Genomic DNA, 23,017 nt, shown 5'->3' with positions numbered 1-23,017 from the left:
CATACAATCTTTGGCTTTTAGCTACGTGTGTCTAAACAAGGACATTTTATAATCAGAAGTATTTGTGGCCTGGAGTATATTAGCTTAGTCACACTGGCACTACTAGCAATACTTTATAACACTCCAACAACAAAAAAGCACTACTCAGAGTGAGGCCCTCATCTTCATGCTTTCACCCTAACTAACTTCCTTTACTTAGACTCTAAAGCAATATCTTATTTACGTATTATCTTTAAAAAAATCTAGAAGCAGTTAAAACTTCAGTCTGACAAAACTCTTGTACTTAACACACTTTCACACTATGTTAAGTGATTGTTTAGAAGTTATATATAGAAGGGGAAAAAAACTTTTTCAAAGTGTGAATTTGGAGAGTGGCTATATGATTTTAGTTTAAAAAAAGAATCAAGGAAAACTTTATAATCTCCTTTGTCTTTAATTAGCTCCTTTAAGGGAAAAAATATTTACTCCATCCAATGTTGTATGAATATTATACAGACTATTTCAGTTTGCTGCACTTCACTTAGGTCATGCTTGACAAAGTACAGTCCATAACTAGCATCATCCATGGAAAGGGGAAAGAACAAAAAGAAAATGTGAAAAATAGCCTTTGTGAGCACAAAAGAACTGCAAGTGATCATAGTGATACTCACTGTCAGAATAACAGACCTCTGCATTTAATTTTCCAAAGCCTAAGACAACATATACCTTACATGGAAACTTGAAAATCAAATTATGTAACAATAGCAATAGCAAAATCCTACAAATCCTCAGCCAGCTATGAGAGTAACACATTTTTCAGAGTCAAATGTACCCATGGCAAATCTGGCCCAGGATGCTGCTGTGTCAGGCAACACACTGGAGGATGCTGTTCTGCTATGCACATCCCGACTGTATCAAACATCCTACATGTCATTGGTCTCTACTCATTTTTGTGAGGGATGCCTGGATCTCACAGGTGGTTATGGGGGAGTTATGCTGCAAAAGGCTGAACTTCAGATAATCAGAGACGAATACTGGGGATGCAGTCTTGATATGCCAAGGTAATTGCAACTCTAATACCATACGAAGCTGAGATTATCTAGATAACAGTATGAGAAATACAGTATTTAGGCACACAGAAATAGAAAATTTTGGGTAGTGCTCTTAGGCACTACAGCTGCAGCAGAACAGCAAATCAAATCTGTCAGTTTGGACTAGACCACACCAGCCAAACCTGTTTCTGCAGTCAGGAGGACCCACTGTTTTCCCTAGCTAACAGGAGAGCACCCACAGGAACAGACTGAGCATCCCACAGCAAGATGCATGTTCCAGGCCTGACAGCATCAGCAACTATCCATCGCCCTCCTAAAAGTATTCAGAAGTCTCTTTCAGGCAAGGCAGCATACTTAGAAGGCCTGGTTATGTTCAGACACAAGCTATTTAGAGGACAGCTGCTCCTATAAACACTTGTTAAAAATTACATTCATGGAAGACTGATCACCTTGGCAGAGCAGTATACACAGTAAAGATTATGGTTGCTGATACGGTAAGTATCGAAGTAGCTGGAGAACAAGTTAAATTTACCCATACTTGCATATCGCTTCAGAGGAACACGACTTGCATGCCAAAATGACCAGACAGAGATTATTTAAAAGAAGAAAAATACGTAATTTAAAACTTCTACAAAGCAAACTTCCCTACTTGCTCTATTCTCACGCTAGCTTTTCAGCTCACCATGTGTGTGTTTCACAGGTTGTGGTCCCTTGAAAATCTGAAGGTCAGCACTGACAGTTCAATGTACTTGAACAGCTCCTGTGAGAGGGATTTTGGCCTGGAAATGTTTCAGCTAAGGATTTCTCAAACAGGAGTATGAACAAAACTGGTGGATCCTTTCAAAAGAAAAATCATAAAGAAGCTCCAAAATTATACAGTAAATAAACTTTATTTCATCTCAGCTCGTCAGATTAGTGCTGTCAACAGTCATAGAGCAGCATATAATACAGTTATGTATTAACTATTTACAATTTACAGTAATGTACTTTTTCTCCAGAAAAAACAAGTACAAAAGTTAGGAATAAACAAATGAGGTACTGCAATTTTGATTTATTGTAGGCAAAAGCATATAGAAGTGACCTTTAGCAAACAATCATAAGATCAATTCAAGAGAGTAGTCATCAAGAGTGCCTAGCCCATCAGGAAAATCGCTACCCAACTGCTACCCATCCAAAAATGTATTGCACAATTCATTCAAAAATAAAAAAATAAATAGAAACAACAAACCACTTATGTCAACTCTTTAAAAAAAACACCCAATAAAGCCTGTATAGAGATACAGTAGTGGGCAATTCCTTCCTAGGATAAAGTCTTTTCTCTCCTTTAAAAAAATAACCTTTAACACAAAATAGAAGATAGTGTTCAATAGAAGAGAAAAAAGACTCATCATCAGACGACTCCTGATTAGCATTTCTTGTGAAGGCAGTTTTAACTATATTCATGGTCCAAAAGTGGTGCTGAATTTTTGTTCTTGCTGTTCCATTTATGACCTTGAATAACAGCTTTTCTTCATGTCCCTTCTCAAGGGACAACACCACAGACAAACATATTTCTAAGCAGCAGTGTCAAGAGATATTCTCACCAAAATTTCTTCAAGATGGTCGTAGCCACAACTAGAAGAAGTCAGGAAGAAATGAACAAATGTTACAATATTGAGAGCAACTTAGAAGCACTTAATACTGAATTAATAATGTCAATAATAATAGTTGCTTATTGATAGGAATCGGAGACGGAGAATTTCAGATAAGTCAAATGCCAAATTATTAACCGCTTTTAAGCAAACAATTCCACTGCAGTATCTGCAAAACAGTTGAGAAATCGGGACGAAAACAAAACCTGTAGCAAAACAGTCACGAATCTTATTGGAAATAGCCTACCATGATGTTGCATCTTAATCCACCGAAAAACAAAGTCGTCCTCTCTGCATAAGGCTTATAATCAAAATTGAAGAGATAGGAGTAAAATTCTGGGGCTAGCAAAAAGCCTTCTCTACCAGGAAAATATTTATTGCTTTCACACTGAAGTCAGCATCATCTTAGTTTATAAGTTTTATACATGCAAGAGTATTATCACATCTATCTATAGATGTCACAAAAATAGTTGAGATAAAGTAAGAAACTACAATCCAATAATGAGGTCTGAACAGTTTCCATATATATCAGCTTAAATTATAACAGGTAATTACTGACATTAAGGTCAAAATCAAGCCCTTCTGTGCTATACTTCAAATGCAGCTGAAAGTGCCTGAACCTTTTTCACGAGTATTACAGACAGCACGATGAGAATTTAGGTTTCAAACATGCTTTCTGCAATAGTGTTGTAAATAGTTTGGTCCTATCATTACCAACAACTCAAATTACTTTCAACAGAAGGCTAGAAACAACAGTTGCTGATTTTGTCAAGACGTGATCAAGGCTAGGAGACAAACAGTCCAAACTCTACTACATTTCAAGTGCAATAAAGTGCATCCGCTATTGTATTCAAAGGTTTAAAAGAACACAAAATAAAGCAGAAACCATGACTGTTTGCTAAGATTAATAGCAGTCATTATTCTGTCTTGAGGGCTATATTTACATGACTGCAAGAGGGGAAGATAGCCTGTCAGCACTGCAATAACTGGCAGTGGAAATGGCCAAAGTTGGTGCAGGTCAACTACTGCATTTCAGCCCACTGACAGCAACTGCCTCACGTGCATGGAATCAGCTGCTCCTTTTCTGTAATGCTACAATTAGCATTGCAGATTCATAATGAAAGGAGCTCAATAACACCTGAAGAAAGGCTCTGTAAACTGAGAGCATAAAGCTCCCTAATCTATCTGGTCTAGCTTCTCTGGATAGATAAACCAAAGCTCTTGTTCAAAAAGGTACTGGCATTTAAATGCAATCATATCCTAATTCCTCTTCAGAGGATATTTCAGCAATCTTCCCTAAAATAATCCATAACCATATTTCTAAGATGTAATAATTCATTTCAATAAGTACAGTATATGTCTCCCATAAATCTGACTTACTTACCTATTCAAAAAAAGAGATCATAAAGTAAAATGAAGACAAAGTGCAATAAAATGTAATATTACATGTTAATGGATTTAAAATCTGATTTTTTTTCTACAATTGAGATTTCTGTAGCTCAATCAACATTTCAAATTATGCTTGTAAGTCAGAAATATTGGTTTTGAATAAATATTTACCACTTGCAGGCTTGGCTTTGTAAAGCAAAACATGATTAGAACAAACATCAGTAGAACAAAGTTTATCATACACATACACAACAAAAAAATTGATTTAAAAAAAAAGCAGACAAGAACAAAAAGCAGAGGAATTATTAATCTCATACTACAGGTTTCATCTCGAAATAAAATAAGTATGTATTAGGCTTCACTCACCCACATGCTAACTAAGCACAGACTGATGGGATATTCAGAAGATACCACTGCGAGGTGAGGCAAACTACAAAGCCAGGAAGAAAACAGCTTATTGGACTACTTTGTTAACAGTGTAGGTAAGAACTTTGTGGACATCTACTGCTTACAGACAAGATTGCTGCAGCTAGATGACAATAACTATGCAGTAAAAGGTATATTAGTGAAGGAAATACATAGATCTAGAATATGTTTATTGACCTAGGAATTTGCTAATAGTTTTCAGAAACCTGTTCAATATATGCCCACTAAGAGGATAAATAATTACATATAGATACTTTACACTACACTCGTTTATTCTTTTCTAGTAGCACAGTTAATTAACAATTTACACATGAAAATTAGTTATAGATATTTCGGCCATGAACTAACACACAGAAGCAACCAAGCTTCATGTTAAAAATGCACATTTATGTTGTGGTTGAAAACTTTATCGCTCTCGAGATGTAAATACTGGATATTTTCGAATACCAGCATTGCTCCAAAATTAAGTGTGGAGAAACACTACTACCATGTTAAGTAAATGCCAATAAATTACATTAAAAAAACAAGCATATATCTTGACTAAATAATTCACGAAGATCCCTCCAACATTTCAGTCCTAAACATGAATTATAAAAGACTCAGCCAAAAAAATAATTTGTGCTTCAGTAAATAAAATTAGTAACTTCGAAAATGAAAATAAAAATACTACATCCTCTGTAATACACCCTAATATTTGAGCTTCCATTAGATGTCCAATTTAATTTCTTTGTAGATTTGGAAAGGAGAAAATTCACAGGCTAGATCTGAGCCAAGAAGAGACTGCTATGTGAAACTCAAGAAGTTTTTGATCAGGAAACAAAGCTCTTTGACAATATCCTTAACAATCAGAGCACTTGCAGCCTACAAAAAAACTCACTGTATGTTCTAGTCAAAATTTAATGCCAAGGACGTTTAGTACCAAGGACCAAAACCTGTTAGAGGAATTCAAGTTGAAGTTTTATTTAGTATTTTAAGTTGTGAATGTCTGTTTTAGGAAGACCAGGTTTCAAGTATCAAAAAGCTGAAGCCTCACCTTTGGCCAAGAGATCACTAAAACTGTTGCCTAAATATTACTCTAGCTTGCCAAATCAAAAGAAGCAGTGCTAACTTTCTCCTTGAAGGTCAGATAGAGAGAGCATGAAGAGAAAATAATGTTTGGGATGCATGATACTTATTGGAGCAGCAGTATTATCAGCATTCATATAATTCCAAAAGTATTTGAAATAGTAGAGACTGCAAGACACACTCAAATCAACTAAGTGTACAGAATATGTTGAAGTATTTAATACTTTCCTCAGATTTGATACTTCAAGTAGATGAAATGGTAAAATTTTTTTTATTTGTTTCAATGGATCAACAAGACATTAATGCAACTACAACTGAAATGTAAAAATGTTCAAATATTTATGTTATTCTGTTTCTGCAAGTGCTAAATAAATATATATGCAAGGCCAGTGAGTGAAATGGAATGCAATTTTTCCTCTCACTTTAACTCCTAAATATTTTACTAAGTTGACACCACAGAGATCACAGTATTTACTCCAGATATAACACAGAGAAAACTATTAATGCAGTTTTTATTTTAATAAAAATAACTCCAATTTATAAAATAGTAACAGGAGTACCAAAGAAATGTTTATGTTCATATATGCTTCCTCTTGTTTGAGTCTGCTTCTCAAACGCAAATTCACCTTTCTAGTAAACAGATCAGCTTGGTATTTACTAAGCAACTGTCACATAATAATAGGTGTACTGAAACTGGGAAAATCAACTAAACAAAACCAAAGTGAAATGTTTGAGACTGATTTTTCATCTGTCCTGACCCAGAGAGAACCTTACATATTTTGATAGTTTTTCAGTTTAAAAATAAAGTAGACTCTTAAACACAGAACAGAACAAAACCAACCCAAACAAGAACTTGTCCGGTTAGCAACTTATCCCGAGTATCTTGTTAGGGTACTCACTTAAGAGAAAAATGTAAATATCCCACTTCAAACACACATATCCCAGGTGACTGAGCTAATCAGTTTTTTATTCTACAAGGAGAATGACTCTTGCTTTTGCATTTTATCCCAGGGCTGAAATATGTCTCTTGACATGATTTTCATGAAAAATGGTATGACTCCACAGAAACTTCTGAATTTAAGAAATATGAATTTTCTGTCAGATTACTTTTTTGATTAGAAAAGTAATCTGCAGAATAGTAGTGATGACTGAACTTGCTTCATTCTGTTGTACCAATAGCTATCAGAAATACAACTTCACTGATGAGGATAAATACTAGTTAAGAAAATATGCTTGGTTTTTTTCCTCACTTTTGCTACAAACTCAAACCTACAGCTGGAATTTGAAAAAAGTGGGAAGGAGGGAGAAAAGGAGTTCTCTTGACTGCAGATAAAGGGAAATGGAAACTTAAAGGAAAGTTTCTAATTCCTTATTCTTGCAACCTAATCTCTTGCATAAACTTGGTTTACTCAACTTACCAATGGTCGAGCATCTTCTCGTTCTAGTATCTTCTGAGTCTGATCTGCTGGGAACTTCAGCACTGTTGTTATAACCTTGGCCATTGTCTAAAAAGAAATAGGTCATCTATAAGTAATTTCATATGCACTAAAATAATATACTATTTTAAAGTGCATTTAATTTAAAAATGTGGATACTATTTTTAGTAATATCAATGGAAAACATAGTGAAATGAGTAATATGAGTATTAAATGAGTATACATTGTATATGCATGACGTTATGTGAATTGTATGACAACCATGAAGGGTCTTCATTTCATACTGTCACAGATTTCAGCTGTTGTAGTATGATGTGCGTTCTATCTATGCTCAAATAATTGAGTCCATTAATAAGACAGTGTCCTGTTCACAAATACTGCTCCTACCACATTTTATCTTAAATCTTGCCTTTCTGAAAAGCACATTTCGGGTGAATGGCACCTGAGAGAGTCCTTACAGATTCAATTATATTCACATCATCTAAGTATTTTGTAAAGAAATGAATCGCTGAGAAAGCAGATCCAAATGTCAGATGTGGAACCCCACTTGTATAAATATTTTTTAACAGGTATACAGTAACCCTGTATTTAAATAGCAAATCATTTAGATCATCTTCAAACAGAGGATGTAAGAATAACAAAGATCAGTGCAAAATAGGCAATGATTATTTCCATTTTATAAACAGATGAGTGGGAAACTCCAAAAGGCATGTATTGGGTTTGCATACCAAGGTTTTGGTAGCAGGGGGAGCTATAGGGGTGGCTTCTGTGAGAAGCTGCTATAAGCCTCGCCCATAACCAATAACACCAACAGCCAGCTCCAAGACGGACCCACTGTGGGCCAAGGCCATGCCAATCAGCAATGGTGGTAGCGCCTCCATGATAACATATTTAAGGAGGAAAAAAACCCAGAACAGTAGCAGAAAGAGGAGTGAGATGTGAGAAAAATAACTTTGCAGACACCAAGGTCAGTGACGAAGTAACTAGAGGAGGTGCTCCAGGTGCTGGAGCCTGTGGTGGAGGAGGTGCTCCAGGTGCTAGAGCCTGTGGTAAAGACCGTGGTGAGGCAAGCTGTGCCTCTGCAGCCCATGGAGGTCCACAGTGGAGCAGATCTCCACGTGCAGCCCATGGACGACCCCATGCTGGAGCAGGTGGATGCACCCAAAGGAGGCTATGGCCCCATGGGAAGCCTGTGCAGGAACAGGCTCCTGGCAGGACCTGTGGACCCATGCAGAGAGGAGCCCATGCTGGAGGAGGTTTGCTGGCAGGACCTGTGACTCCGTGGGGGACCCACACTGGAGCAGTCTGTTCCTGAAAGACAGCACCCCATGGAAGGGACCCACACTAGAGGAGTTCATGAAGAACTGCAGCCTGTAGAAAGGATTCATATTGAAGAAGTTTGTGGAGGACCATCTCCCATGGGAGAGACTCCACGCTGGAGCAAAAGAAGACTGAGGAGTCCTCCCTCTGAGGAGGAAGGAGCAGCAGAAATGACATGTGATGAACTGACCTTAACCCATATTCCCTGTCCCGCTGTGCTGCTGGGTGAGAGGAGGTAGAGAAAATTGGGAGTGAATTTGAGCCAAGGAAGAAGGGAGGGGCAGGGGGAAGGTGTTTTTAAGATTTGGCTTTATTTCTCATTATCCTACTCTGATTTGACTGGTAATAAATAATATTCATTTCCCTGAGTTGAGTATGTTTTGCTCATGAAAGTAATGGGCAAGTCATCTCTCCCTGTCTTTATCTCGATCCATGAGTCTTTTGTATATTTTCTCTACACTGTCCAGCTGAGGAGGGCAGGGATAGAATGGCTTTGGTGGGCACCTGGCATCCAGTCAGGGTCAACCCACCACACGACATAAAACGAGGTCCAGACGACTTTTACAGGAAAGGTTAAAATAAGAGCTCCAGTGCAGTTCAAATAGAAGGTGACTGCTACAAAAGCAGTAACTGCTGCTTTTAAAGAATGTGGATGAGATAAGATTGCTGCTCTCAACATCTCACATGTGGAATAAAGAGGGAAGCTGTAGCAACAAAGCAGTTGTGGGACAAAAATGACTGCAGCTAAAGGTGACAGATGAAACTCTAATTTGCAACAATTGTTTCAGTATTTAACTTAACTAGGGACAGAAATGAAAAGAAAGCAAACCAAACCAAACCCTGTTGAAGACTTTCAGCTCAAGAGACTTAATATTAAAATAGTAGTAGTTGCTGTAATTAAGAAGTAAGCACCTCTACTGCAGTTCCCAGATATACAAAGGAATGTGCTCAATGCCTCAAACTAATATCACACTTTTCTAATTTCTTTTGCTAAAATCCTCAGCAAAGTTATTTAGGACTAAAAGATAAGAAAGCATTAGGCTTACAATCTATTCAAATTCACTGTAACAGTGGTATCAAGAAAGTCCTCTCTTAACAATTTTTTACAGGATACAATGGCATGCAAATTTGGAAGAAAAATCTACAAACACTGTGAATACTCCATGAAAGCGCAGAAACTTATGTGCTTATGACCCTGCACAGAGAAAGGACACTAGAATGATCTCACTAGAGAAAAATAGAAAAAATTGCCTTGTCTAGTCCAAGAAAGCAAAAGCTGAGAGAAAGGGATGACTGTACCAAGGAAGTAAATCTCAATACAGATCTTTTAACTCAAGGACTGCGTTGGGGAAAAGAAGTACACGTTAGTACTTTACTAACACACTTAGACTGTGTATTAAAAGATATTATCAATCACATTATCATTGCTCATGGTTTTCCAGTCAGTATTGCAGGATAAAACCAGTTTTCAAGACACAGTTCAGTAAATTTCAGATTATATCATACAATCCCATGAAAGCAGACACGAAGCTCAGTGTCTTCCAGCAACACATCTAATGGTTGAAAGAAAACAAGCAGATGAAATCAGTTTGAAAGTACTTTCTGAAGCAAAAGTGAAGAGACCAAAGTAGCTTCATATTAAAATGAGTAAAAATGCTAGCCTTCATCCCATTTTCATTTTCCATCAGTAAATGCCAGTACAGCTACAGTCTTGCTCAGCTACTAATAGAGAACTAAACACCACCAAAAATTCTTCCCTTTTTGCAATACATCAGAACATTAACCCTCAATTAAAAATTGCTAAGAGGTAATCAAATTAGTATAAGCACACAATAGAGAGGAATACAATACATTTAATTTTAAGAACTCTGTCATTCTCTTCATTTACCTAACTACATCTAACTTCCCAAAGCTAAAAATTGTAGTGCTTTGAAAATTATTTCTGCTGGTTGTTTGTATAAATATACTGCCCCTTTCAATCCCATCAACTTTCAAACAACATCTTCTCAAGTTAATGCAGGAACCAGATAACTCTCTTTTCTATTTTTTCTCCTCCCAATATGAATCCTCTTTGTGTGCAGGCAATGTTGTAATGGCATCCTCTAGTTAAAGACAGCGTAATCTCCAGGACAAATGCATACATATCTACATGTCTACAAATGCATACATACATAAATACTTCATATATATTTAATAACATAGCTGTTAATCAAAGCAACTGAAAGACAGAAGAGAGACCTAAAGTCAATTTACTTCAGCACTGACTGCTGTTTGCTGCTGTTACTGAAGAAATCAACTGCAAATTTTAGTACTGTTAAAAAGGAAAAAAACCTCTCACAACTTTACCATCCAAAATTCTGAGGCACGTACAGTAATGTTTTGAAGATCAGTGAGAAACAGCCTTCATGAGTGAAAAGGAGGTTTCAAATTTGGTTTTCTTGAATGCAAATTTGCTACTTGCCCCAGCTACTCTGCATTAGTCATCTGCAGCTGCCTCAAGACTTGTTTGAAGCTGAAAATTGTCTTTTTTACTTTTTTAGTATTTTTGTTTGTCTAAGTCCCTCACAATTCAAAATAATAAAATCCAGTAATGTACAGAGGAGTTTTTAAATTATTTCATTTGTTTGTTATTAAAGTAGGAGAACCATCCAATGAGCCACAGGCTTGTAAACAGAAGGTAACTAGTGATTCTGGGGTATTTTAGATCAGGGATTTGTATTTTTAATAAAAAAGGAATTAATATCAAAGTGAAAAATGGGAAAAAGAGAGAGAAAGAGGAATCCCATAAGGACAAGATGTCCTGCACAGACCAAGTTTTATTCTGTACAGAGCACAATGAGAACAAAGCTAATTAACATAGAAACCTACATAAAACCTCTTTTCTTAATAGTTGTCTGACTTGAAAGCAGGGCAACAAAGAATGGAAGAACTCCAGGGAAGAGGAAAAAACAAACAGACAAAATTCATCCATATAGCATTTATTATCCAAGAAAAATGTTAGTGTTATGACATACCACTTTTGAACCTGGTCCATCTGTAAGTGTCAGTATTGTTACAAGCTAGTAAAATTACAACTTCAGAATGATTTCACAAGCTTAAAGCATAAAACAAGAAGCCTACCGTGCAGTTTTTCACTACTTTTAAGAGTAAATTAATACTATTTAGACAAGGTACACAGATTTGGGAGCCCTATAAAACATCTTTAATGAACGATTAAAGAGATTTCACCATCTTCAGAGCTGCTAACAAACTTCTATTTAATCCAATTGTTACTTACCATGTTTGTGTCAAGATGACATCAATAAAGCATTTTTGCTAATATGGTGCGTACAGCTTTCACAGTACGTTAAGCCTGACTGACACCACCACCTTTGCTAGTAAAACTATACCTAACTATAAAGGTTTTTTTCTTCATAGGTACATTGGTGAGAGATGTGACAACCCCTCTTCCCTCTCCAGCCATCTTGTTATGCTGATGTTTTTAAGGCATGGATCACGCCTCTTTGGAAAAAAATAGGTGAAAGCCTATTGAATCCTGTCAGTAATAAGCTGCACGTAATGAATCACAAACACATGGTACTTCTATACAGCAAGGACGTTAAACTGTATTCTAACATGCATCACGTGTCACCATATACAGCTTTACATACCTTTGTCTCACGACCCATCATATATTCAAAGAGCACTTTCCTCAAGTATTCAAACTCAGTAGGCTCCCCAAAGAGCGAAACATCAGTATGGTGAAGGTTTCCATCTGTGTAAACAAAAATAAGAGAATATTTATACTGCGAGTTACTCACATGAATCTAAGTTTCACCAATGTAATGAAACTGAACCAGAACAAATGTCCGATTCTTCATCTGAGACAGAGTAACAGCAGACGCAGAAAGGGATCTGGAGGTGCTGGCTGACAGGAGGCTCAACAGGAGCCAGCAGTGCATTCTTCAGCCAAGGCAGCATACCACATCCTGGGGTGCATCAAACACAGCTGATCAAAAGCAGCGATTGTCCCACTGTATTTAGCGCTGGTGCAGCCCCACCTTGAGCACTGTGTGCAGTTCTGGGCTTCACAACTTAAAAAGCGCGTTAAGGTACTTGAACGCGTCCTGAGGAGTGCACCAAAGCTGGTGAAGGGGCTGGAAGGCATGTCCTCTGAGGAATGACTGAGGACTCTGTGTTTGTCTAGGTTGGAGAGGAGGCTGAGGGGCGACCTCACTGCTCTCTACAGCTTCCTGAGGAAGGGAAGGGGAGAGGGGGGTGCTGATCTCTTCTCCCTGGTACTCAGTGACAGAACACATGGGAATGGCTCAAAGCTGTGTCCATCAGGGGACATTTGGACTTGATATGAGGAAGCATTTCTTTACTGAGAGGATGATCAAATCCTGGAACAGGCTTTCTGAAGAGGTGGTCAATGCCCCATGCCTGTCAGTGTGTAAGAGGCATTTATTAAGAAGCCCTTAATACCATGGTTTAAATTGTGGTCAGCCCTGAAGTGGTCAGACAGTTGGACTAGATGATTGTCATAGGTCCCTTCCAGCTGAACTACGCTACACTATGCTATGCTTTTCCCTACCTCCTCCTTTCCCTAGCAGTACATGCTGAACAAATCTTTGATGACATTTCTTCCCAGCCCTGTACTAGAAGACAGTGAGTACCCATAACCATGTCCCAGCCTAGGCACTGTCACCTTGTGGGAAGGAGGCATGTATTTTCTGATGAGGATAAGAGCTGTGGATTGTCTTATTTATATATTATGTCTTTATAATTGGACCATCGGAAAAAATTTGCAAAAATCATGTGTGAAGAGCAATTTCTGGAAGTCTTTTGTGTTCATCCATTTGAGCTGGGTTTCCACAGGATGGCAAAACCACACCTCTGACATGAACGAGGCTCAAAGGTCAAGCCCTCAGTCTGAAGCAGGATGTGCTCCTCAACTAAATGGCTGCAAGTCCTTTTGAGGTGAGCAATACTTTGATTTTTTATTTTTTTTTTCTCCTTGTTACTCATTTTTAGAAACACACAGAATCACAAAATCACAGAACGTTAGGGATTGGAAGGGACCTCAAAAGATCATCTAGTCCAATCCCCCTGCCGGAGCAGGAAACACCTGATCTGTTCTTCATGGAAAAATATGCTGTAACAATGGAGCCTGAGAACAACGGCACTCCAACAGAGAGGTGGTTCATCTGGTCCAATATTCAATACCCAAAATGGCCAACCATCCATGCCTAAAGGAGAGCAGATGAGCATGCAGGGTCCTGGGGGTGCTCATAGGTCTCAGTGGCTGGGACTGGCCTCCCCTGTGATCCCCACACCTGCACTCTGCTGTAAGGGCCCAGAGACATGTCTCAGCTCAGCCTGGGGCCTTCAGTCCCTGCCTGAGCCATGTTGTAGGTGTGCCTGTCTCTGTCCCTGTCTCCTTGAGGGGCCTGGGACCTGCCCCGCAGAGAGCTGCTCTCCTGAATGGAGCCCACAGACCTAGGTTGTAGCTTGTCATGTGCAATGGTAGGCACAACGTAGCACAACCATTCTAGTCTGTTCTATTCCCACTGCACTCACCATGAGCCAAATAATGATGAGACTTACATGCCTGAAATGCCAGGGGCTTTTCAGCTCCAAAACCACTTTCAAGGACAAATATTACAAAGGTTACAAGTGGAAACAGGATTTTATTTCATTTATTACTGAGTCAGAGCAGGATATCTTGCAAAGCAATTCTAATCACAAGAAGAATAAACACGCAGACATGTAACACAAGAAAGATCTGTAAATCTAATATTTGTATTTTAAAGAATTTTAAACAGTCATAAAATGTATATTTAATCAGCCAGTACATATGGATAATTTCTCCTCATCCATTTTTGAGTGCCACCAACTATACCACTCCCCCTGGGGATACAGAAAGCATAAGAATTCTGATATAGAGCTCTTTTAACAGTATGACATAAAAACAAACATCAAACAAAGTGCTGTGGGATATGTTCATCTGAAATCACACACCAGCTCTATTATAACAGATGGGACAAAACAAGGATAAGATGTCATAACAATATTATACACGAGTTTAAAAGAGACTGAGATTTTAATAAATTGTGTATACCAAAACATATCTTTGAAACAAACAGAAATCTTATTTGTGATTAAAACTCTGTACTTACCTCTGTATGGTGTTCCAACTGATGTGACGTACATATTCTTCTCGTAATTTTTCAGCTGGTCTTCCAGTACATGAATCTAAAGAGAACAGTCAAAACAATAAATGCTGTTCACAAGCAGCTGAAATAAGAATTATTAAAATGGCTAAACAGCTAAACAATCTCCTTCTATGAAAACAAAATAAATTTGCTTTTTAATAAAGTAAAACATTAAAAACTGTGTTACTAAAAACTATTCCTAAACTACTTAAGGAAATGTGTGCACATGTGTATATCTCCATAGCAAATTTTATGCATATATATGTATTTATATACATAAATACATGTTTTTAATACATATAAGCATACATAAAAAGGAAAACATGACAAAGATTGTACTTAACATCAAAAAAGTTTTAGTTTAGAAAAAGAAAAGATCCATAATTTCATGAAGTGCATTGTTCTGTTTTTCACTGTGCAAATGTTTTGCTAACCTGTATCACAAGCATGTGGTATTTTCATTCTCAGGGGATAGAGGAGTACTTTGAAAAATGCACTGATCTTCGGAGGACGAGTATGAGTCAAAACTATTTTATATATGTATTATTTTCACAGTATCTGCATGGAGATGTGCTACATTCATCACTCAAAAAACCCAAACCTTTTAATATTGCAAACACAAAATATCAACAAGAAAACTTTTTATTTGTTCAAACAGCACACTTACCTGCTCTTTGAACTCCTGCTCTTTCAGTTTCGAATCGTTGACTAGTGTTGTCTTCTGTGCAAGCTGTGCCTGAAAGAACAGCCATGTATGGAAATCAAGAAACTGCTGAAGATATATGATAGGTACCTTTTCAATAAATCTTTCTCCATTTAACACAAACAAACTTATAAGCAATATTTCTGCTTTCAAACTGCTGTGAAACAGAATTATTCAGAGAACAAAACCAATAAAATTTAAGACTTACCTGAAGTTCTGTTATTGTGACCTAGAAGAACAAAAAAAATTTAAATTCCAATGTATGAAAAATACTGAGCACATCAAGCACTGGACATGGATAAAAAAAGAAAAAAATATCAGCCACCTAGTTCTGATACAGTGTTTTAATTGAGGATGACAAAGAATGAAATGACACACATATACTTATAAAAATAAGTAGCCCCATAAATAGAGTTTAACGTATTTGTGCTGACAGTACATAAAGTTTATATTTAAATTCTCTCATTTGATTCTGTAGGACAGTTATCATAAATGTAACTTTAAGAACCTAGTATTTCCAAATCTTTACAAAACGCATATTGGAGATGAATGAGAACTGAATGTGAAGCACATGGCAGAAAACACTAACTACTCACAATTCTATTCACAATATTCTTTTTCTTTAATTCTCCATATTGAATTTAGAAATGTGAACATTTATCTGAAAATAGCTTCAGTTTATGAGCTTCATGTCCTGTAGTTTATATCTTGCAAAGATAGCAATGTTTATTAAGTACAGAAACAATTCTAAACCAGAATTTTTGTCTTTTAATGTTCCAACTTTAAGGAAAATAAAGCCTTAGTAGTCATGGGTATAACTCAAGGTAGTAAAATAATTTTAACATAAAACAGTTGGTGAAAATTTAAACATAAATCTTAACACAGAATTGGTACATACTACTTGTTTCTTCCCAAGCCTCTCTGGAATTGTGCTGAAAAGAAAAGCTGTTCCCCATCTCTGTAGGTTCATAACCTGTGTGTTTTCCTACACTCCACAAACAGAATACAGAGAAAGATTATTCCCCTATGGATCTCAAACCTGTAAGTGCAGCTCTTGCTTCTGAAGACCTCAATCATCTGACCAGACACTTATTTTCCCACAAAGAGAGACATTTTCTGATATTTTTACATCCCAACACTAATGCTTCAGGATGTTAGTGTTTACCAGAGTCAGACAAACATTCTTCAGATGTATAATTATGCTACATTGTTCCAATGTATAATTATGCTTTATGCCAAAGTGGATACGTTATGGGTGATGTTTGGCCTAGGCTGACAACAAGCAGCACAGGAGATTTTATAAGACAAACTCCTGCAGCTTGGGAGACTCCAACTTCAGACAGTAAATCTACCAATTGCCCACAGAAAGTCGCTTCCAGTCAATGGAAGACTTCTGAGCTGCTTTACTACTAGTGCTGAAGGAAAAAAAAAACCCCAACAAACCATAAGAGAAAAACATTACAAAGCAACAAAATAGAAAAGAAAGAAGGTGAGACAAAAGATACCACAGCAAATATAAGATGACAGAATTCATTTAAATGCACATGTAAAATCCAGACATGGATTTGTACACTTCTGCTCAGATACGTGGACAAGGTTCACAGGTCTCATTCAATTTTCTCATCTACCTCTAATGTTGCAGATATATGCTACTGTATTAATTTTCAAATGTATTCTATTGTACCAGGTAACGGCAAAATTAGTTTCCCACAGACATATCAAGGACAGGCAACGTAAAAATTAAGACAGATAAGAATTAAGAATAGCAACTCTTAATTTCTAAGGAGGAAAAAAGAAAAGTACCTCCTGATCTCAGAACAGACTGTGTCAAAGAGTGAGAAAGCAAACCTGAAATACTGATAAAACAAGATCTGGAAGCCCACTTACTAACAGCACGCTAAATATTTGAGCTTTGACTGGACCAGAATTGCACATTCAATAGCACAATCTGACTATCAGAATAGTTATGTCGTTTTGAGATGAAGTCACCATTGCAAATAGTATGAAATATGAAATCCACATTCAGTTAGAGCTATGCAAAAGCAAGCTTGTCAACAATTTGCTAAATTTTAATTTAGTTGGAATTCTCAAAATTACTCAAGAAAACTTGATGCCTGTATGCCAATGAAATCATGGATATTTAACTGCCTTACACTCACCAAAAAATCCCATTCTTATTCTGCAAGCACTTCAAATCTGGAATCTGTAACTGTAGTTAGGTACATGCACTCCCACATGACCTCCCCTCCAAATGAGACATCATTTATCCTTCAAAACAAAGCTATTGAGTTTCTCCAAAGCCTGCCATGGAAACTCCAAGGAGTGGAGAACTGTGGACAAGATTCCAAAGACCGGCAAAATTAGCTGTTTGTTTATTGTAAGCAGATTCATCTTTACATAGAGATGTAATATTTGCAACATTCAAATATTTTACAGCTCTATGCTAAGCATTGCAAATCTGTGCAATACATTTCTGGGAAGAATTGAGAAATACATGAAATACCATTGCTGGTATACAGATTTGCTATAACTTTCATGTCCTATCAATGAATATGTAATCCCAAAGATACATGTATAGTGGGATGACAAATGAATGTCTTTATGTATAGCAGACCCCTGTTACAAAGGAGGTGGTGACATAGTTAAAGAAGTCCTAAAGATAAAGTACTATTCATACTCTACAGAATCATGTTTTAGGGTTTAGAGGTCTCTTAAAGAATCTTCTTCCAGATAAGATTATAACATTATCATCAGTGGGAGCACAAAGATTGGTTAATTAAAAATACAAGGCCGTCTGATACAAGTATTTCTGCTTTTCCTGTTACAAAAAATAACACTCATGTCACGGAATAGTTAATAGAAGTAATATAAAGGGTGTTGTAAGCAAGTGCAAGGCAGAAGGGAGAAACATTAGGACAGTGAGGTAATTTGTACTGTAAGTTTGCAGTGTCATATAAGTATCTCTAGTATCCGCCAGTGCTGCCTGTTGCTAAAATGAAAAATTTTAAAATAAGGTTAATATGAATTCTCATCAATGGCTCAACACCTCGTATAATTTTCCTCTTCTCAGTGTAATAATAACTAGTACTGTTTTCATCAAAGAATTCCTCAAACTAAAATGTGGTCTCAGAAAAACAAAAGCATGCACTCAGTCTTCTTTCAATGAAAACCTCTCCGTCCATAATTGATATATTCAAGAGACTATTTCAGGACCCTTTGGAATTTGTTGTTTTGTTCTGTTTTGTTTTGAAGAAAAAATCACATTAAAATGACCAAGTGTGACTTCCTTTCCTCCTAAAAGGCTTCCAGTAAAATCAACATTAAAAAGCCACATGTAGAGGGCAAAAACCTCTACCTTAATAACCACAACACAACTGGACCATTAAAAAAGGTAGTATCAAATACTGCAGATTCTAAAGAGGTTCACTCTTGAAGTACTTAACATCTAAAATAATAGAAATTATATGGGAAACTGAAGGCCAGAAATATAAATAAAATTCAATAAAGAGCAAACCACAGAATTTTATGAAGACTAAGCATTTCACACCTAAAGACAAAAATAAATGTTAGTGCCAGCTCACTTTTTCACGGTTCCAACGTTCCTCTTCAGTCATCCTTTGTTTATATTCCTTTTGCAAGTCTTCTAGCTGTGTCTGCAACTCATGAACTTTTGTCGTCATCTCTTCTTCACGAGCCTTCAAAGTACAGGAAGAAAGAATTACTTAATCATCTAACCACTCAAAACCTTAACTACAGTGGACAGAAAGCAATTGACAAAGGAGTTACACTATACACAGGAAGAATATGCTTGAAATTCAGTATAAAGGCTACAAAAAAGAGCAAGAAACAAACATAGAAGATGAACAAGATTTTCTAAGCCTTTGACAATTTCAGTTACATAGTTAGGATTACAGTTAGTTTTTTGAAAATTACTAAAAAAAAAAAAAGAAGATGGCCCCAAAGCAGTTGTAAGCACATTTTCAGAAACAACATCTTCCCATTGTTTGTAGGGCACTGTGCAGTGTGGAGGAAAGCAGCAGTGGGAAGAATGGTAAGGAGATTTATGATTTATACAGTGCTAAGAGTACATTTATAGAGGAAAAATACAATTACCTAAACCCTAGCAAGTTAATCCACCTAAGTGGCACTTTGCAAAAAAGTATTTTTAATTGTGTCCCTTCTGGCCTTCCTGTGGGATAACACGTTAGGGAGCTTATAAAACAGCATCCTCAATTCAAAGTGCAGGTCTCCACTGCTAAACTGAACTAAAACTGCAGTTTCATTCATGCTAACCACACGGGACAGTGAGCTGCCCGTTCTGTTATGCTGTTGTACTTCACGTAAAATTAGTACAATTAATCAACTGTTATCAAGATTAAAATCTTATACCATTCAAAATCTCAAGAGTACAAACTACAGTGATATGTTCACTGGAAAAGCAAGTACTAAACTACAAAGCTGGTCCAGGCTTAACAGATACAGGGTATGCCATACGTAGAAAAAGAATTATTTCTCTGTAAGGCCACTTTCTAATGTGCTCTTTGCACTCTACTTAAGAACAAAACACCCTCCTCATGCAGCCCCTCAGCCCAAAATCCAACACCAAAAAGAAACAAAGCAAACCCTCCACAAAAGCTAGTGAGTGGGATTATGTACAGTCTAGCACTGAAAACCATTTAATCTTTTGTTGCCATACATGAGGGGCTGGGACAATTTACTTGACTAAAATGGGAGGCTTCCTTGTATTTCACAGAATCACAGAATATTAAGAGTTGGAAAAGACCTTGAAGTATCATCCAGTCCAATCCGCCTGTCAGGGCAGGATCATGTGTCCAGGAACGTGTACAGGAGGGTTTTGAATGTCTCCAGAGAAGGAGACTCCACAACCTCTCTGGGCAGCCTGTTCCAGTACTCTGTAACCCTTACAGTAAAAAAGTTTTTCCTTATGTTCAGGTTGAACGTCCTATGCTCCAGCTTGCACCCATTGCCCCTTGTCCTATCACTTGACATCAGAGAGAAGAGCCCGGCTCTTTCCTCCTGACACTCGCCCTTTACAGATTTATAAACATTGATGAGGTCAACCCTCAGTCCTTGCTACCTTGGAAGGAGTAGTACTTTACCTTTCTACCTTGGAAGGCAAAGTATCTTTAGACTTAAGTTGGCTGCTAACTTTCAGTTGGAATGTTACTGGTGCAAAACTATGTCTATCTGCAAATATCATGTAGACAAACTGTTCACTTTTAAGTTAAAAATAAAGCTTTGCTTGTATAAAAGCTATGCAAACAGACTGCATCTTGCATAGAACAGAAACTTACTTTAAGGGCTATGGTGCCAATCTGGACAGAACATCAGAGAAAGAAGCTAGAGAGTGAAGCTGACCCATAAACACTGTATTAGAATCCTTAAAAGAAACAACACACCACCACCACCACCACCACAATTCTAGTAAAGCTTAAGCTAAACTCACTCACTTTCCTCAGTTCAGTGTAGGGACCCAACCATATTTTATTTTTTTTAATGATCAGAGCTGGGGCTTATTTTTTGATGTTCTTTCGTGTTCATAAAACACAGAAACAAATATTTTAATTGCCAGCTAGGTCACCACACATATCAAGTGTAATTAAGCAGTACGATCTTTACTAGAAAGAATTACAGTTTTTCTGTTTAGTTGTGCTATGAAAAAAGGGTAAGAGATATTTTGAAATGTATGTAGCCATGTAATGTTTCAGAAAGATACCTCAAGGATTTCTTCATATTTTTCCACAGTTCTTTTCAGATTATCCTCTTTTTCAGCAATTTTTTTATGCAACTGTGTTGTCTCTATGTGATGATTTTCTATCAATTCAGCTTCTGCCTCCTGGGCTTTACCTATAAAAAAAAAGGCAGGCAATATAAAAAACCTTGTATTTGTTCTGTTAAATTATGTCACAACAGTATTTTAAAAAGCTTAAAAAATATGGAAAGTATCTATAAGGAAAACTTGTCATGCAAAGTCATTTTTCCAGTCTGTCCAGTGATAATTATGTCACCTGATCCCAATATGTATTAAGTTTTCTGTCTGCAGTTTGGTACCTGGAGCAATATTTTGTACCTGATGCAGGAACTCTTCCCAAAAAGTTAAGATCATGACAAATATTAAAAAACTAATTCTATCTCCAACACTCTCTAGAAAAGTGATTGAAACATCTGCAAATCTTCAGAAATTCCTCACCTGTATGGGTGCTTTCAGTAACTCTGGTGTCAAAAGCTACTTTCCGCTCACTTCTCCAATCTCTAATTTACACTATGGTGGCAAAAGACGGACAGAGAAGAGAAAGCGAAATATGCTGTACTCTAGTTGTAACCACACCGTATAGCAATCAGACATCATAACCAGTTAGTGGTTAAAGTGAATGAAGTCTGCAAGATGCACCTAAGAAAACGCAATTCTGATTCCCAGACGGATTTAAGTTTCTTCTAACGCACTCTTCAGTGCCATACATTCAACAATGGAGCGTTAAAAGTTTGTACTCTGAAGCCAAAGCAGTATTACAATGAAACTTACTCATGTGCTTTCATCTCTAAAAACTTACTGTCTCTTTTTTTTCTTGTCTATGTATGATAAAAAGATAGGTACCTATGGCTATCATAGGTAACTCTGGTCATGACAGATGGAGACAGACAGATTGCTAGCTCGAAGATCCATCCTGCAGGATAAGGAAGAACAGCTACATATATGTTTTTTCCTAATCGTGCTACAATTAACATTTATAGATTATTTCCTGAGCAAGGTAAGTTCTTTCCCTGAGTTCTACAGGCAGTCATAAAACACGTTGTCTTTCCCAGAGACCCTGGTGAAACCCCTTCCCCTTTCCCAAAACATCTGAAGATTTGCTTTTCTGGGTATTTTACTATTACAGGTGTATTAGTATTTCACTTACTGATTGTCTCTTTTACTGCTGTTTCCAGTTCTCTTTCTTTTTGAGCCAGCTGAGTATTGAACTCTCTCATTAACTGCTTTAAGGTGGAGTTGTGCTTTAACAAAATGTCTTCTTGTTCACACCTGTACAAAAATGTAAAAAAAAATACAGTGAAGAAATAAAATGTTTAAAGGGAGAGCAAGAACAGTTTAGCAAGGTAGGAGATCTGAAAATTTCTCCAAAACTACTTTAGAATGGCATGGTTTTGAATATGATCACAGAATCACAGAATCTTAGGAGTTGGAAGGGACCTCAAAAGATCATTCAGTCCAACGCACCTGCCAGAGCAGGATCTCGTAGACTAGGTTGCAGAGGAATGCGTCCAGGCGGGTTTTGAATGTCTCCAGAGAAGGAGATTCCACAACCTCTCTGGGCAGCCTGTTCCAGTGCTCCGTAACCCTCACAGTAAAAAAGTATTTTCCTTATATTCAGATGGAACCTCCTATGCTCCAGCTTGTGCCCATTGCCCCTTGTCCTGTCATTGGCTGTCACTGAGAAGAGCCTGGCTCCTTCCTCCTGACACTCACCCTTTACAAATTTATAAACATTAATGAGGTCACCCCTCAGTCTCCTCTTCTCCAAGCTAAAGAGACCCAGCTCCCTCAGCCGCTCCTCTTAAGGGAGATGCTCCTCTCCCTCCATCATCTTTGTGGCCCTGCGTTGGACTCTTTCAAGCAATTCCCTGTCCTTCTTGAACTGAGGGGCTCAGAACTGAACACAGTATTCCAAATGTGGTCTCACCAGGGCAAAGTAGAGAGAAAGGAGAACCTCTCTAAACCTACTAACCACACTCCTTCTGATACACCCCAGGATGCCATTGGCCTTCTTGGCCACAAGGGCACATTGCTGGCTCATGGCCATCC

At 37.4% G+C, this 23,017-nt stretch overlaps 1 protein-coding gene across 1 annotated transcript in view; it reads right to left on the bottom strand.

Moving 5' to 3' along the window:
- Positions 1–1,902: 1,902 nt before the first annotated feature.
- The window catches only part of GOLGA4 (golgin A4), a 49,898-nt gene continuing 28,783 nt past the window's right edge, over positions 1,903–23,017 (bottom strand). Inside the window, exons 14-23 of the mRNA XM_010194850.1 lie at positions 22,116–22,237; positions 20,933–21,063; positions 18,777–18,890; positions 15,404–15,424; positions 15,160–15,228; positions 14,457–14,532; positions 11,949–12,052; positions 6,961–7,047; positions 4,418–4,481; positions 1,903–2,645 (exon numbers count right to left, since the gene is read on the bottom strand). Coding sequence (XP_010193152.1) covers positions 4,452–4,481; positions 6,961–7,047; positions 11,949–12,052; positions 14,457–14,532; positions 15,160–15,228; positions 15,404–15,424; positions 18,777–18,890; positions 20,933–21,063; positions 22,116–22,237 — 754 coding nt within the window. The 3' untranslated portion in view covers positions 1,903–2,645; positions 4,418–4,451. The remainder of the gene's footprint in view (positions 2,646–4,417; positions 4,482–6,960; positions 7,048–11,948; positions 12,053–14,456; positions 14,533–15,159; positions 15,229–15,403; positions 15,425–18,776; positions 18,891–20,932; positions 21,064–22,115; positions 22,238–23,017) is intronic.

Source organism: Mesitornis unicolor, unplaced genomic scaffold, assembly GCF_000695765.1.
Source record: "Mesitornis unicolor isolate BGI_N332 unplaced genomic scaffold, ASM69576v1 scaffold15721, whole genome shotgun sequence".
NCBI lineage: Eukaryota > Metazoa > Chordata > Aves > Mesitornithiformes > Mesitornithidae > Mesitornis > Mesitornis unicolor.
The sequence above is the reverse complement of the archived record's forward strand: the minus strand, read 5'-3'. Positions and strand labels throughout refer to the sequence as shown.